Source organism: Quercus robur, chromosome 8 (assembly GCF_932294415.1).
Source record: "Quercus robur chromosome 8, dhQueRobu3.1, whole genome shotgun sequence".
Taxonomy (NCBI): Eukaryota; Viridiplantae; Streptophyta; class Magnoliopsida; order Fagales; family Fagaceae; genus Quercus; species Quercus robur.
The window spans coordinates 52,564,053-52,578,159 of record NC_065541.1 but is presented as its reverse complement, the minus strand read 5'-3'; the positions used below and the strand labels follow the sequence as shown (position 1 = coordinate 52,578,159).

General features: G+C 33.7%; 2 protein-coding genes across 2 annotated transcripts; one reads left to right on the top strand and one right to left on the bottom strand.

Moving 5' to 3' along the window:
- Window positions 1-2,584: 2,584 nt before the first annotated feature.
- Window positions 2,585-6,735, top strand: LOC126696467 ((+)-neomenthol dehydrogenase-like). The gene is made up of 4 exons (XM_050393205.1): window positions 2,585-2,669; window positions 2,816-3,062; window positions 5,789-5,974; window positions 6,341-6,735. The coding sequence occupies exons 1-4, from the start codon at window positions 2,650-2,652 to the stop codon at window positions 6,719-6,721; spliced, it is 834 nt and encodes a 277-aa protein (XP_050249162.1). The 5' UTR covers window positions 2,585-2,649; the 3' UTR covers window positions 6,722-6,735.
- A 1,361-nt stretch (window positions 6,736-8,096) lies between these two features.
- LOC126696466 (uncharacterized) lies at window positions 8,097-9,650 on the bottom strand. Its single transcript, XM_050393204.1, has 2 exons — window positions 9,318-9,650; window positions 8,097-8,636 (listed from the first exon to the last, which is right to left on the bottom strand). Exons 1-2 carry the CDS (start codon window positions 9,648-9,650, stop codon window positions 8,097-8,099), a joined length of 873 nt encoding a protein of 290 aa, XP_050249161.1.
- Window positions 9,651-14,107: the final 4,457 nt, after the last annotated feature.

The window sequence follows — 14,107 nt, the reverse complement described above, 5'->3', positions numbered from 1 at the left end:
TTGAAATTGATTAATTATATTTGTCACGCTAATTGTATTAGTGAAATCATCGACTAAAAATGAGATATTATCAAAATGTTATAAATAATATTTTAAAAGAAGAAAACAATAAATTTTATTTTATATTGATAATTTTATAGTTATTACAATGAGAGTGTGGATATTTGAATTTTGGATGTCTTTCTTAGAAATATCATGAGCTACTAGTTGAGGAAGGATATTAATTAAAACATTTATAATATGGCAACTTAAATGAATATTATTTATTTTTCATATTTTAATATTAAAAAATATCTTATTTAAAATTGTCGTTTTAGACCTCAAATTATATCCAGGTTTGGGTTCCCTCCTATTAAATATCCTCTCATTCTCTCCATGTATTATTCAGATTGAATACAAATGTCAAATAGAAGATCCAATGAGAAAAAAAAAGCCACCTCAAACACATACATTTTTACACACACACGCACGTGCGTACACACACATACACACATAAAGATTATGTTTGATGATGATCTTTCATAAAATTAATTTCATTTTTTATCATCTTTAACGAAATCCTTAAAATTTTCATTTTCAATATAAATTACCAAATAGTCTACCAAAGTGAGTAAAAAATTTTCAATTGAACTGCTTAATATATAATTGCTTATCAACAACAACAACAACAAAAAAAAGTAATGTATATAACTAACTAATGTTGTCCAATTTTCAATGCTCTCTTAAATAATCATATTGTTGAAAAAGTGTTTAGTTCTTGTGTTCTTGATTGACTTACTCATCTAGAAAAGTGTTTAGTTTTGTATAATTTTTTGATTTATTGTAGACTCCGAGCACGTTAAATGCTTAGTATTCCCTGCGAACTAATTCATTAGTTTTATTTTGCCTAAAATCAATCAATTTCATGAAACTATGTATCTTACACAATAAATTCTTGAGTTTTTTTTTTTAAATCATCCAACTAAGAATATCCTTCATATGAATTTTAGTTGAGTTATACAATAAAAATTGTTGAGACTACCAATAGAAGTGTTGTTCGTAGATCCCTTTCACTTTTCCTTGTGGATTCAATCTCGGACTCATTGAATTATTACTTTGTGACAATCCTGCACTTGGGAGCCCAAAAACTTACTGCGACTTAAATAATCAATTGCAAGATTTTTGTGAAATAATAACTCAGTGACTCCAAGATCAAATCCACAGGAAAATGGAATTGATTAGCAAACCACAAAATGATAAAGTTAAATTGAAGAGATTTTGATGGTTTGGTAAAGGTAATTTAGATTGAGAAAAAATAAAAATATATTAAGGCACTAAAGTTTAGGGATCCATGCACAACACATCTATTGGTAGTCTTAACAATATTTATTTTATAATTTAACTAAAATTCATATGAAGGATGATCTTAGTTGGATGATTTAAGAATAAGAACTCAAGAATTAATTGTTTAAGGTAGTTTCATGAAATTGATTGATTTTAAGCAAATCAAAACTAGTGAATTAGTTCGCAGGAAATACTAAGTATTTAACGTGCCTAGAGTGAAGAGTCTACGTTAAATGAAAGAATTATACAGAACTAAACACATTTCTAGATGAGTAAATCAATCAAGAACACAAGAACTAAACACTTTTTCAACAATATGATTATTTATGAGAGCATTGAAAATTGGACAACATCAGTTAGTTATATACATTACTTTTTTTGTTGTTGTTGATAAGCAGTTATATACATTACTTATATTTATCTATACTATCTATAACAAGATTCACTTTTTTAGATTGAATTGGTTCAGAAATGCTCTTAGACCCTATGTTTATTAAGGACAAAACTTAAAGACAACTAAGTAAAATTATATTTCCAATACCACGTAAAATGCCTACAAAACAGGACACTTTCTGACTAATTCATATCTTCAAAACAAACTTATCCAAAAATTAAAATTAAAAAAAAAACTTTTCAATCCACTTTGATTTTTCTCTCAAGACCACGTTCCAACTTGTATTTTTTATTTTTAGTTTATCAAGACTCACTAGTATCTATTATTTAATTTTATGTTTTTTTTTAATATCCAATTTCCTTAATTCCTAATCTCACATACACTAGACAAAAAAAAAAAAAAAGGGCCTAATGATTTCAACTTGCCTCATGGCATATTCTTATATATCTCAGTATGGTCAACTAAAAGTACTAAGTTCCTATGATATATCCACCATGCTGGGGTCTACGTATACACACACACACATATATATATATATATATATATATATATATAAAATTGCGAACAAGGTAGTTGTTTTAGGGCAAAATTAGATTACTTGACATGAATTCATTATTAATACCAATCATTTGTACCATGAAAGCTATTATGAAAAGGGTAAATATAGTTAACACTCCTGAAGTTTGAGCTAATGATATTCAAGTCTAAAAATTTTCAAATCTAACAAACTTAGTCCATAATCTGTTACTTATTTTTCTCCTATTTTTCACAATGATTAGGGACAAAATTGGTTAGTTTTGAAAAATCTTAAATCAGACTGACATCAAAACAGAATAAACCCGAACTCAAAAATCAAAACCTAGCAACACTAATTGTAGGAAAATTCAGAGCCCAACGAGTTGAGGTTCCATTTTTCTTACTTCTCATCATCAATGGCAGAAGCAGCAGCGAGGTACTATTTTTAGTCTTTTTGTTGTGTATTCACTTTTTATATCACTCTTTTCAGTCACATCCTCCAGCCACTTATATGACATATATGCACGTACATTCATCTCTCTCTAAGTTTTTTTTTTTTTTGACGATTATTCATTTTGTTAGGTATGCCGTTGTTACAGGGTCCAATAAGGGAATTGGATTGGAAACAGTTAGGCAATTAGCTTCGAAAGGTGTTAAGGTGGTGCTAACAGCAAGAGATGAGAAGAAGGGTCTTGAAGCAGTTCAAAAACTAAAAGATTCTGGTCTCTCTGACCTTGTCATTTTTCATCAACTTGATGTGGCTAACCCTGGCTCTATTGCTTCTCTGGCAGATTTCATCAAAACCCAGTTTGGGAGACTTGATATCTTGGTGGGAATTCTCTCTCTCTCTCTCTCTCTCTCTCTCTCTCTCTCTCTCTCTCTCTCTATATATATATATATATATATTCACACTGATTTGATGTTTTTAAGGCAAATAATAATCCAGCCTTCCCTTTGTGTCTATGCCATTTACTTACAAAAAACTTTATGATTTACAATATTGGATATGTAAAATTAAGTGGTGTAATAATAAACACTGAATTTTTTAATTAGTTGCTGGAACATTAATTTTTACAATAAAGTTCTTAAAAAAAAAAAAAAAACCAATTCTATATGCTTATTATCATACTTTAATTTGAAAAGCCACCCAAGATCGATAAAGTAGAATAGGTACATCTGTATGAAAAATTCCTTTGAAATATTATGTTTTTAATTCCATGAAAATGTTTTTCATATATATCTTGAGTCTCATGCTCACAAAAGACATGATATACGTATTATATATGCGGATAATCTGACTTCAACAAGTAACCAATTGATTGTCTACTAACTTTATTTTTTATTTGTGATAATTTGATAGTTACAATAAAAATTGGGGACTTGAATTCTATACGTTATTGTTGAAAATAACATGAGGTGTCACTTGTCAGTTAAGTTACAAAACTCTTGACATATATAACTACTTAGGGGTGTCTTATGGGTGTCCATGGGTCAGTCTGGGTTGGGTTTATGCCCAACCCACACTTGACTTGATTAGATTGGGTAGAGAAGAATTAAACCCACCCTTAATCGGTAAGGAGATTGGATTTGGATGGATCGAATAATCATTGGGTGGAAGTTTGATTCAAACAAAATTGGAGATTCCAAAAACGGTGAAGATTTGGTAAGATAATACTGGAAAACAACGAAAATCAAGTAATTAAGATCTCATCAAATTTGGTGGAAATCGCTCTAGATTCTGCTTGGGTTGTCGATTAGATTGGGTTGCTCAAGTTTTGGAGGAGAAAACCCATGACTTGATCTATTGAAGTCGGTTTTGAAGGCGAAGACCCATCATTAACCGCGATAGCCACTGGGTATGATTGAGTACTATTCCGGTCCAATTAGATCTCTCGAGTAGGTTGGGTCAAAGAATCTCTTGGACGCCACTATGACTACTAATGGAACTAAAGTAATTTGATAGATGACAATTGTAACATTCACTTCTAACATTTGATTAAAAAAGAAACAAAAAAAAAAAAAAAAAAAATTGTATTGAATCTTGAATAGTTATCAAAAGATAGAAATTCTCCAAATAACTTGAAAATCTGATTTCTTTTCCTGTTGTCTCTCTAATTTTAGTCAATGTAAATATAGGACGAATGCTGAAATTGTAGGAAATCGGTGTAGGTGAACAATGCAGGGATTGTTGGAGCCACAGTAGACTATCATGATTCCTCGCGTTCAATCAACGCAAAATTTATGGCAAGTGTCACACGACTCACACCCCAAACCTACTATAAGGTTAGTGCAAGATCACAAGTTAATTTTTAATTTTTAATTTTTATTTTATTTTTATACAAGATAGAATTTCTATTCTAACTTAATCTAAGTATATGTGAAGTTTCTTTCTGGAAACTTGAATTCTAGTCTTTACCCCCCACACCTTACAAGCATTTATACTTGTGGAGTGACCACTGCACCAAGGGTGCGCGGTGTTAAGATCACAAGTTAATTAAAAGCACATGTATAATTGTTTTTTCTAAGATTATTCATTTAAAAAAGATTTCTCTTTTTTCATTAAAAAAAAAAAAAAAGATTTCTCACTCACGTCATTCAGGACAACTACATAAAGTTCCTTTAAAAATATCATTCCCATTCATCAAATCAAAGTAAACAATTTAATTATAAAGGTTGTACATTAATTCACTAACATATTACCAAAAATGTGTCAGAACGTCTATAAAGAAATATACAAAGACAATAGTCCAATTGACACGATACTTTATACAAAAAAAAAAAAAAAGCAATATATATATATATATATATAGAGAGAGAGAGAGAGAAATGATATGTTTACAATATTTTTACAACAAATCCTAAGTGGCAGGTTGTTATTGGTTGTTATTGTTAGGGCAAAAAAGTAATTTTAGTGTTAGGTTCAAATTTGAACCAATAACAACTAACCACCTGTGATTTATTGTAAAAATGTTATGGACGTAGCATCTCTCATATATATATATATATATATATTATTCATTCCAAATGCATGTTAGACTACATGTTACAATTACTTCTACATAATGAAAAATTTTAAGACTAAAAATTGATAAAATCCTACATAAAATCAATCATGTCATGACAATAAATGAATTAGAGATATCATTAAATAAAAAATATATATGTTATCAAAATTTTATTAGTAATTTTGTATCTCAAAAGGAGCAAAGAAATAAATTTTAAATAAAAAAATTAATAATATAACAAGTTGAATGAATTTGTTTAATTAATTAATATTTAAATATTAACAAAATTTCACTTAATTTTATTTTTATTTTTGTATATATAGAAAAAGTTCCACTGAATTGTGTTGAGCGTGTACCTCAAATTATTTCAAATCAAGCTGTGAAGTACTCTTGTAGTTTATGTTATACCTTGATTTTACTTTTCAAATTTCTCATTGCGAATCAAATGTTAAATACTGTTGAATCAGGGGGGGGGGGGGGGGGGGGTAAAAATGTTGAGTATAGCTTCCTTGGCTGCTTATCTTTTTAGAATCACAATATCTCTTTTCAGGTGCAGGAAAGGCCATCAACAGAGCCTAAAAAATCTACTCAAACATATGAGTCAGTAAAAGAATGTGTGGAAACAAACTACTATGGTGCTAAGAGGACAACAGAGGCTCTTATTCCCCTCCTTCAATTATCTGACTCGCCAAGAATTGTTAATGTGTCTTCTCCGCCTCGAAATTTGTGGTGGTATGTTAGCAACACAAACCTCCATCAAAAATAAATTGTTAGCACCCATTGGTAGATCTAGGATTTGATTTTAGAAGAACAAAATTTTTGTAACTCACATACAAATTTTTTCATACATTTGCGGACATACAATATATTGTACATGATCACTAGACATGACCTTGTCAAGAAACTTTATTAAGTTTGATAATAGTAGATTTCAAGGCTAATCCACTAGTATAAATTTTTACTATATTAATGAATTTGATTGAATTGTTCAATATTTTCATCATTAATCTCACACAAACCTAGTATATGTTTAGGAATTTAATTTTGAATTATATTCATAGAATAGTGGTTGATCTTAGTTTTGCTTGTCCTATTAATTCAGGACATACCTAACGAATTGGCGAGAGGAGTGTTTACTGATCCAAAGAACCTTACAGAAGAGAATGTGGAAGAGGTGTTGAGTGAGTATCTAAAAGACTTCAAAGAGGGTTCCTTGGAAACTAAAGGATGGGGTCATTCATCTGCTTATGTACTCTCCAAAGCAGCTCTGAATGCCTACACTAAAATTCTAGCCAAGAGGTATCCGAGTTTCTGCATCAATTGTGTCTGTCCTGGCTTCGTTAAAACCGACATAAACTGGAACACCGGCAAGATACCTGTTGAGGAAGGTGCTGCAAATCCTGTGAGGTTAGCGCTGCTGCCCAAAGGCGGTCCTTCTGGCCTTTTCTTTTTTCAGCAAGAAGTGTCACCATTCTTATCCTAGATAGTCCATTTATATAGATGAATAAGAAAACACACAACTTGTGATCTGTGGTTTTCAGTGCACTTTCCCGTAATTTATATGTAAGATTACGAATTTCTTGTTGAAGTTAAAAACACCGATTGGGGGGGGGGGGGGGGGGGGGGGGGGTGTGTTTGTTATGTCAGAATATGTGATGTAATAAGCTTGTAATTTTTTCGGTGGTGTAAAAAATTAGAGGTCATTCGGTTTCATGAAAAAAGTGGTGTATTCTGTATTCATTTTTTTTTTTTTTTTTTTGTGAGACCCACCATTAAAAAATTGGTTTGACTTTGTATTTGTTTTCAATATTTATTTTCAATTTCCTAAAAAAGTGGATTTGAATTCACTAATACAACTTTTGACCATTTTCATTTATAGTGAAAATAGATATAGTGACATTCTTGTAAAAACCTAGAGTAGGTCCCCTACACCAACAAATTTTTAAAAAAGACCACAGACTTCGGTTGTGTTTGGTTGCTGGAAAACGTTTTCCGGAAAATACATATTTTCCGGAAATGCTAATTTCCGGAAAAGGAAAATGTATTCGGGTGTTTGGCTGTCTCGGAAATCGTTTTACGGAAAATCAATTCCGGTGTTTAATTCGTCCAAATATTTTACGGAAATCGTTTTACGGAAAATTAATTCCGATGTTTGGTTCGTCCAAATATTTTACGGAAAATACTTTACGGAAAATTCTTTACGGAAAACGTTTTCCCATGTTTGGTTCGGAAAATACTTTACGGAAAATAATTTGGATCATTTTATGGAAAATGATCTAGAATCTGACCCAAAAAATCGTCCATCCATGAATGAAGTTTTGGAGGAATTGGAGAAGATCAATGCTATTTAAGGAAAAAGTAGCTGAGCCGAAGCATAATCCTAAGCCCAATAAACGCAAAGAAGATAGGCACCAACATCACCATAACTATCATAAGTCTCCAATTCACCAAAACCATGGTGTTAATCGAGCTGGAGCTAGAGCTTAAAAATAACTAGTTTGAAGCTATATTTTGCTCTTATAGATAAAATTCAAGAACCTGCATTCCCTATACATATTTGTAACAATACAAAAATTATGGTCATTTGGTTCAACATCAAACATAATCATTCGAATATACCCATAATATTTATATAAAAACAGCCACATCAATCGTTCACCATTGGCATTACACCTCAATGGCATACAAAAATGATACCTATTTGTGGTATCTGAACAATACAAATACATAATTTGGGCAATTGTATCGTCCCAATAATACAAAAGAGTACATATATAATACATTGATAGGTCAATATTAATACTACAACAAAAGTTAATTCCTAAATCTACCATCGCAGTCAACATGAAATAAGCAAATCAAATTTGTGAGAAAAAATAACCATCTAACCACAGCTTCCTCAACCTAGTATTCTTGGCTAAAAATCCACGTGCCGTCTTCTCATTCTCACAAAGATGGTCGAAGGCAGTAGCGAGCATATCTTCGCTATATCCATCCGCCATCATAGCCATTATCTCATTATACAAAGTTGTGTAATCTACCGGGCCTCGATTAATTTCTTTCAGAGTGACAGCTATTTCCTTCAGCTGATCAGACAGATCAATCAGCACACTATCATCAGCATTAGAAGCTGCACGCCCTCTTTTGCGGGACTTGGAAATTCCCGACCCAGTGGTGGATGATTCATTTGCGTTCTTCCCCTTTTCAACCACACATTTCTCCACATTATCTGCAACAAACTCTACACTATCCCCATTATCCCCATTATCTAGCTCATTTTCGATATCCACTCCGGACTTAGCAAAGCCACCTGTGGCTGTGTCCTTCCCCACCACAATCGCTAATTCATCGTAAAACTCAATTTTTTTGTTCAGATACTCGGCATGCTTCCGATGTGCCTGTAAGGGAGAAAAGAACGTATATAATAATGCAATAATAACTTCACTCATAAATTCAATATAAAAGACTATGCAATAACAATTAAAGCAAATACTCCATACTTTTTCCTACATTTTCTCAGTAATCAAACAAGTAATGCAAAAAAACTCTCAAATAAGGATGAAACAAGTCAATACATTATGCTAGTATTATGCACACTTCACTGCTAAGAGAACCCAATTAAAAAAAAAAGAAAAAAAAATTAGAACAGCAAGCACAAATCTTTTGGTTAAAAACTTTGTTTTCTTTCATTCACTTCTTCCTAGCAACCAAATAGAAAGATCAAAGAAAACAGTGGATCCTTAATTTCCTATCATTCTCAAGTCATAGCTGAAAAAAACCCATTAAAAGAATCACCTTAAAAAGAAAGTATCAATCTTTTCTTTACTTTCCCAACATTTTATTAGCAACCAAACCGAGAACCAAAGAAAATTGTAGCTCAGACACATATACACATATAGATAGATGAAAACGCATAGATATGTATAGATATAATACATAGGTAAGGTGACATGAAAGTTATGTTTGGAAAACCTTATAAAAGCAATGGAATCCTAAAAAGAATGACACTATAAATTTCATATAAAAGGCAAAAACATATATTATTATCTATATTAAGAAAATATAGTTGGAAGTCATACCATAACTTCTTCTTGGTATGTTTTAGCGTCACAAGTTATCATTTTCATATTTTCGTCCCAACCGAATCCACTCTTCTTTCTAAGCTCTTGAATAGTTGCCCACATGGACCTTAGAGTCCGCATCCGGTTCTCCACAAATACAGGGTGGCACTCAACCCCGAAATGGGCCGTTATCTCCTTCGCTACAAGAGCAAAGGAGCCAGCCCTAAAAGTATTAGAGGGCTTATTGCCCTTTCCAGCCTCCTCTGTAAGTATTTTTAGCATTATCTCATGCATAGGTGGTAGCCACCTAAATTGCTTGCTGCCGCTAACTTTTTCTTTACCCTTTGACATTACTACATATGAAAATAGTATAGTGAGAGTAGCATTTAGTAATTACGCTTGGAACATGAATAACAAATCAAACACACATACAACCATGCTTATGAATGTGCACAACAGAATGGAACATGCTAACTATGGAAATGACAATGTAATACCATCAAATAACAATGTAATGCTAAAAATACTTTTTCATTACATCACCAAAAGTCTATATTACATACATTGTCTTTACAAAAAAACAAAAAGAAAAAACACATTACAATCATAGAAATCTAAATAAAGTACTACTCTCCACTCCTGATATAATCAGACCACATGGCTTGACATATCTCATCTCTCTTAGCATTCCATGATCTATTATCTTCTACGGACTCCCGACGGGATTGTGTTTCTTGTTGGTGGTCACTAAGCTCTACTTGGTTCATTGCATCTTCCATAATATGGTCATTTGGTTCAACCCCCATAATGTGATTATGAACCACACAACACGCTAACACTACTTTCACTTGGGTTGGGAAAGACCAATATGGTTCTGCATCCAACACTCGAAAACGTTTTTTCACCACTCCAAACCCTCGCTCAATGGTAGTTCTCAATGAAGAGTGTCGGAGGTTGAACAATTCTTGTGCATTCTCAGGAGGACGATCACTAAACTCTTTCAAGTGATATCGTACACTCTGATACGGTGACAATATTCCATTTTTATTACCATACCTAGCATCACCAAGATAAAATTTACCTACATATATTAAAAAAAAAAACCAAATCACTACTATGTTTAGGAAAACACATAATATTTATTAAATTAACAAACCAAAAGGGTGAAGTAATCGTGTAATACCATTGGGAATTGAAAATCCCCCTGTCCTAGCAAATGCATCATTTAATACACGTGAATCATGTGCACTGCCTTCCCATCCAGCCAACACATAAGTGAACTTTAAGTCAAAACTAATGGCAGCTAACACATTTTGCGTGGTTCCATCTTTGCGACCACAAAATCTTCCTTGTATTTCAGGTGGCACAGATGCACGAACATGTGTACCATCTATTGCTCCAACACAATCCTAATTTTCGACAAACATAATGGTTTAAAATTACATAAATCTTCACAATTTACAAAAACACACAAGTCGCAATATTTACCTTAAAATATGGGTAAAACCTTCTGCTATTCCTTATCTCTGGAGGTGTATCTTCGCTATGCAGTCTTACTAGAGTTCTATATAATTTCAGGACCCCACTAAGGACAACCTTGAAGTATCTATGAATAGTCTCAGTTGATCTATAGATCCGACTACCCATTACACGAAACCTCACATTATGACCAATAATGTGCAAGAAAATGAACACTTGCTCCGTAACAGACATGTGAACAGTCGGATGTACGTGCTCCCCCTCAGTGAGAGTGTGACATAAGTGGTGGAAAGCTATAGGCTTCATCCTAAGTTGATTCACACAATGTCTCTCACTTCCATGCAAAACACTATTTATGTATTCCTCTCTCTCGGTGGCATGGTTAACATAAGGCGCCCTAGGCAGTTCTCTACGTCTACGTCGTAATTTCTTTAACAATGCAACCCCCACAAGGAGGACAGATGCAACTGAGGCAAGAATTGCGGCTTTGGTTTTTTTCTTCATCTAACAAAATCACAAACATTGTAGTCTAAGAGGTATGTAAACAAGTATGCTATTGATTACACCATAAATAAAATCAGCCACAAACATATAACATCCAAACCATCACATTGCATTCTATTTACACTATAACAATACCATCACATTGATAACTGCACATTGATATAGCACAATACCATCACATTACATTCTATTTATAATCACCTATATACCCAAAGCACCTTCAATGAAGGTTTAAACACACACATATTGGTCTGCAAGAACATAATAACACCAAGCATGGGTGAAGCCCCAAAATTTCTACACATAACCCAACTAACCAAATTCTAATAAAAATCACAGCAAAAACCAATCATGCATAACCAGTCAAGCCCCAAAATTCTAAAAAAAAAATTCAGACCACAAACCAATTGGGAATAACCTGCAATCAGAAAAGCCCCAAAATTGATATATGCATCACCCATAAATACACAGTTTCATAAACAATGGATAATTAAAAAAATTGATAAATAACCTGCAATCAGAAAAGCCCCAAAATTTCATATGCATAATCCATAAATACACAGTTTAATCGACAATGGATAATTGAAAAAATTAATAAATAACTTGTAATCAGAAAAGTCCCAAAATTTTGATATACATTACCGACAAATACACAGTTATAAACAATGTATAATACAAAAATTAATAAATAAAAACATGTAAATAATTATATAAATATTTATATAAATAAACAACTAAATATATATATATATATATATATTTCAAAGATCGAATCGGGAGGATGGGCTGGACCGGTGAGGTGAGTGGATCGGAGGTGAGTGAGTGTGTGGATCGGATGTGTGGGTCGGAGGTGAGGTGAGGTGAGTGTGTGGCGGATCGGTGTGAGTTTGAGCTGTCACTCACCGTGGGTCTGCGGCGTTTGGCGCGGTGGTCGTCTGGCAGAGCTCGGCGTGACCGGTGTGAGGTAGATCGGTGTCGGTTCGTGGATCGTTGGCTCTCGTTCTTTCTGTGTTTGGTTGGCCGGATCGGAGCTCTGGGTGGCTGGATCGATCGGGGTTTGTGGATCGTTGGCTCTCGTTGGCCGGATCGGAGCTCTGGGTGGCTAGATCGATCGAAGCTCTCCCACTTGATCTTGCTCGTTGGCTTCGATCTCGCTCGTTGGCTTCGATCTCGTTCGTTGGCTTCGATCTCGTTCGTTGGCTTGATCTATTCTGCACTTGATCTCGTTCGTTCGTTCGATCTCGCTCGTTGGATCGTTGTGTTCTTCGATTGTTTTTTTTTGTTCTTTCTCTCTCGCTCTCATGTTGTGTTTTCTGTTTTTCTCTCTCTCTCTCTGCGTTTTGCAAGACACGGAAATGAATAGAAGTGAAAATGAAGGCAGAAATTCATTTCCGTGGTCAAGGTGAAAATTTCGGTCAACAAGAAATCATTTTCCGGAAAATAATATTTTCCGTGACAGCCAAACGCAGTAATTTTCCGGAAATTGATTTCTGAAATTGGTTTGAAGCCGATTCAAACGCACCCTTCATATATCTCTTTTTCACTTCGTCTTCTTCCTAGTGTTGTCCCTCACAAGTCACATACTCAGCCAAACTTTCTCTCTTTCCTCTGCATCGATTTCTCTCACTTTCTCCTTTGCTCTAATTTTTCTCTCTCATTCCTCTGCACGGACATTCTTTCTTTTCCAAGGTAAGATTCACTCTCTCTCTCTCTGTCTCTCTGTGTTGATTTTGGTGGTGGATTTGGGATTGGTGGTGGTAAAAACTAATTGTGGATGTGGTTGTGGGTGGTGGATTTGGATGTTAGTATGGGTTTTGAATCCATTTGCATATGGGTGGTTGTTGATGGGTTCTGTTATGGTTGTGGGTTTGAATTTGTATAACTGTAGGGGTGGTGAATTTGGGGTTGATGGTGGTGAAGACAGGTTGTAGGCGGTGGATTTGGGTTATAAGTGGTGGTTAATATAGGTAGGGGGTGTGGCTGTGGGTGGTGGATATGGGTTTGGTGGTGGTGGTGGTTTTACTGTAGGGATGGAGCCAAGACTAAGAGTTAAGGGGAGTGGCTCTGCTACTGGCTTTGAGTGGCGGCTCTAGCCTTCGCTTTATTGTTGCTTAGCCACTAAGGTTTTATATTTTTATATTTTTTTTATGCGTGCATTTGCTGTTGGATAAGAACAAAAATGTTTCGTTTAAAATTTGTAAAGGATTGGGTTGTTTGTTTTTGGTAAAATTAGTTGATTAAGCTTAATTTTTGTATGTTTTTAGATCCCTTAAAACACAAGTTGTTTAACCTAGTTATTTAGCTAAGTGATTAATTTAGGTAAATTATGCAGATCTAGGTTAACACAAATAAATCATATCATTGAAACAGTGTGGAAAATAAATAACACAACGATATGATAACTCAGAAAAACCAAACCAGTAAAAAACCTGGGGAGGATTTAACCTAACTATGCTTAAGGTAAAACATATCCACTATGAAAGAATTGAAGTTTACATAATAGCAACTTAGACCACTAACATCCTATTACTACTTCGAGTAGGAAACTTACTACCACGATTAAGTGACAGCTCCGAGTCCACGAACTACTTCTTTCCTTGATCCATAGCAACCACAAGTACTCCCACTTGTGTTTCTTTAAACTCTTTATGCAATAACTGAAACAATTATTAAGCTCTTGACATGAATCTTGATTCTTGATAACCCTAAGAATGTATGAAGGCAAACACCTCTAGATCTCACAAGAGATTCATACACACAGCATAAACAACAACAGTAAAACGTGACTAGAGTTTTTCCTTTTATACTTAAGGTAAAACATTAAA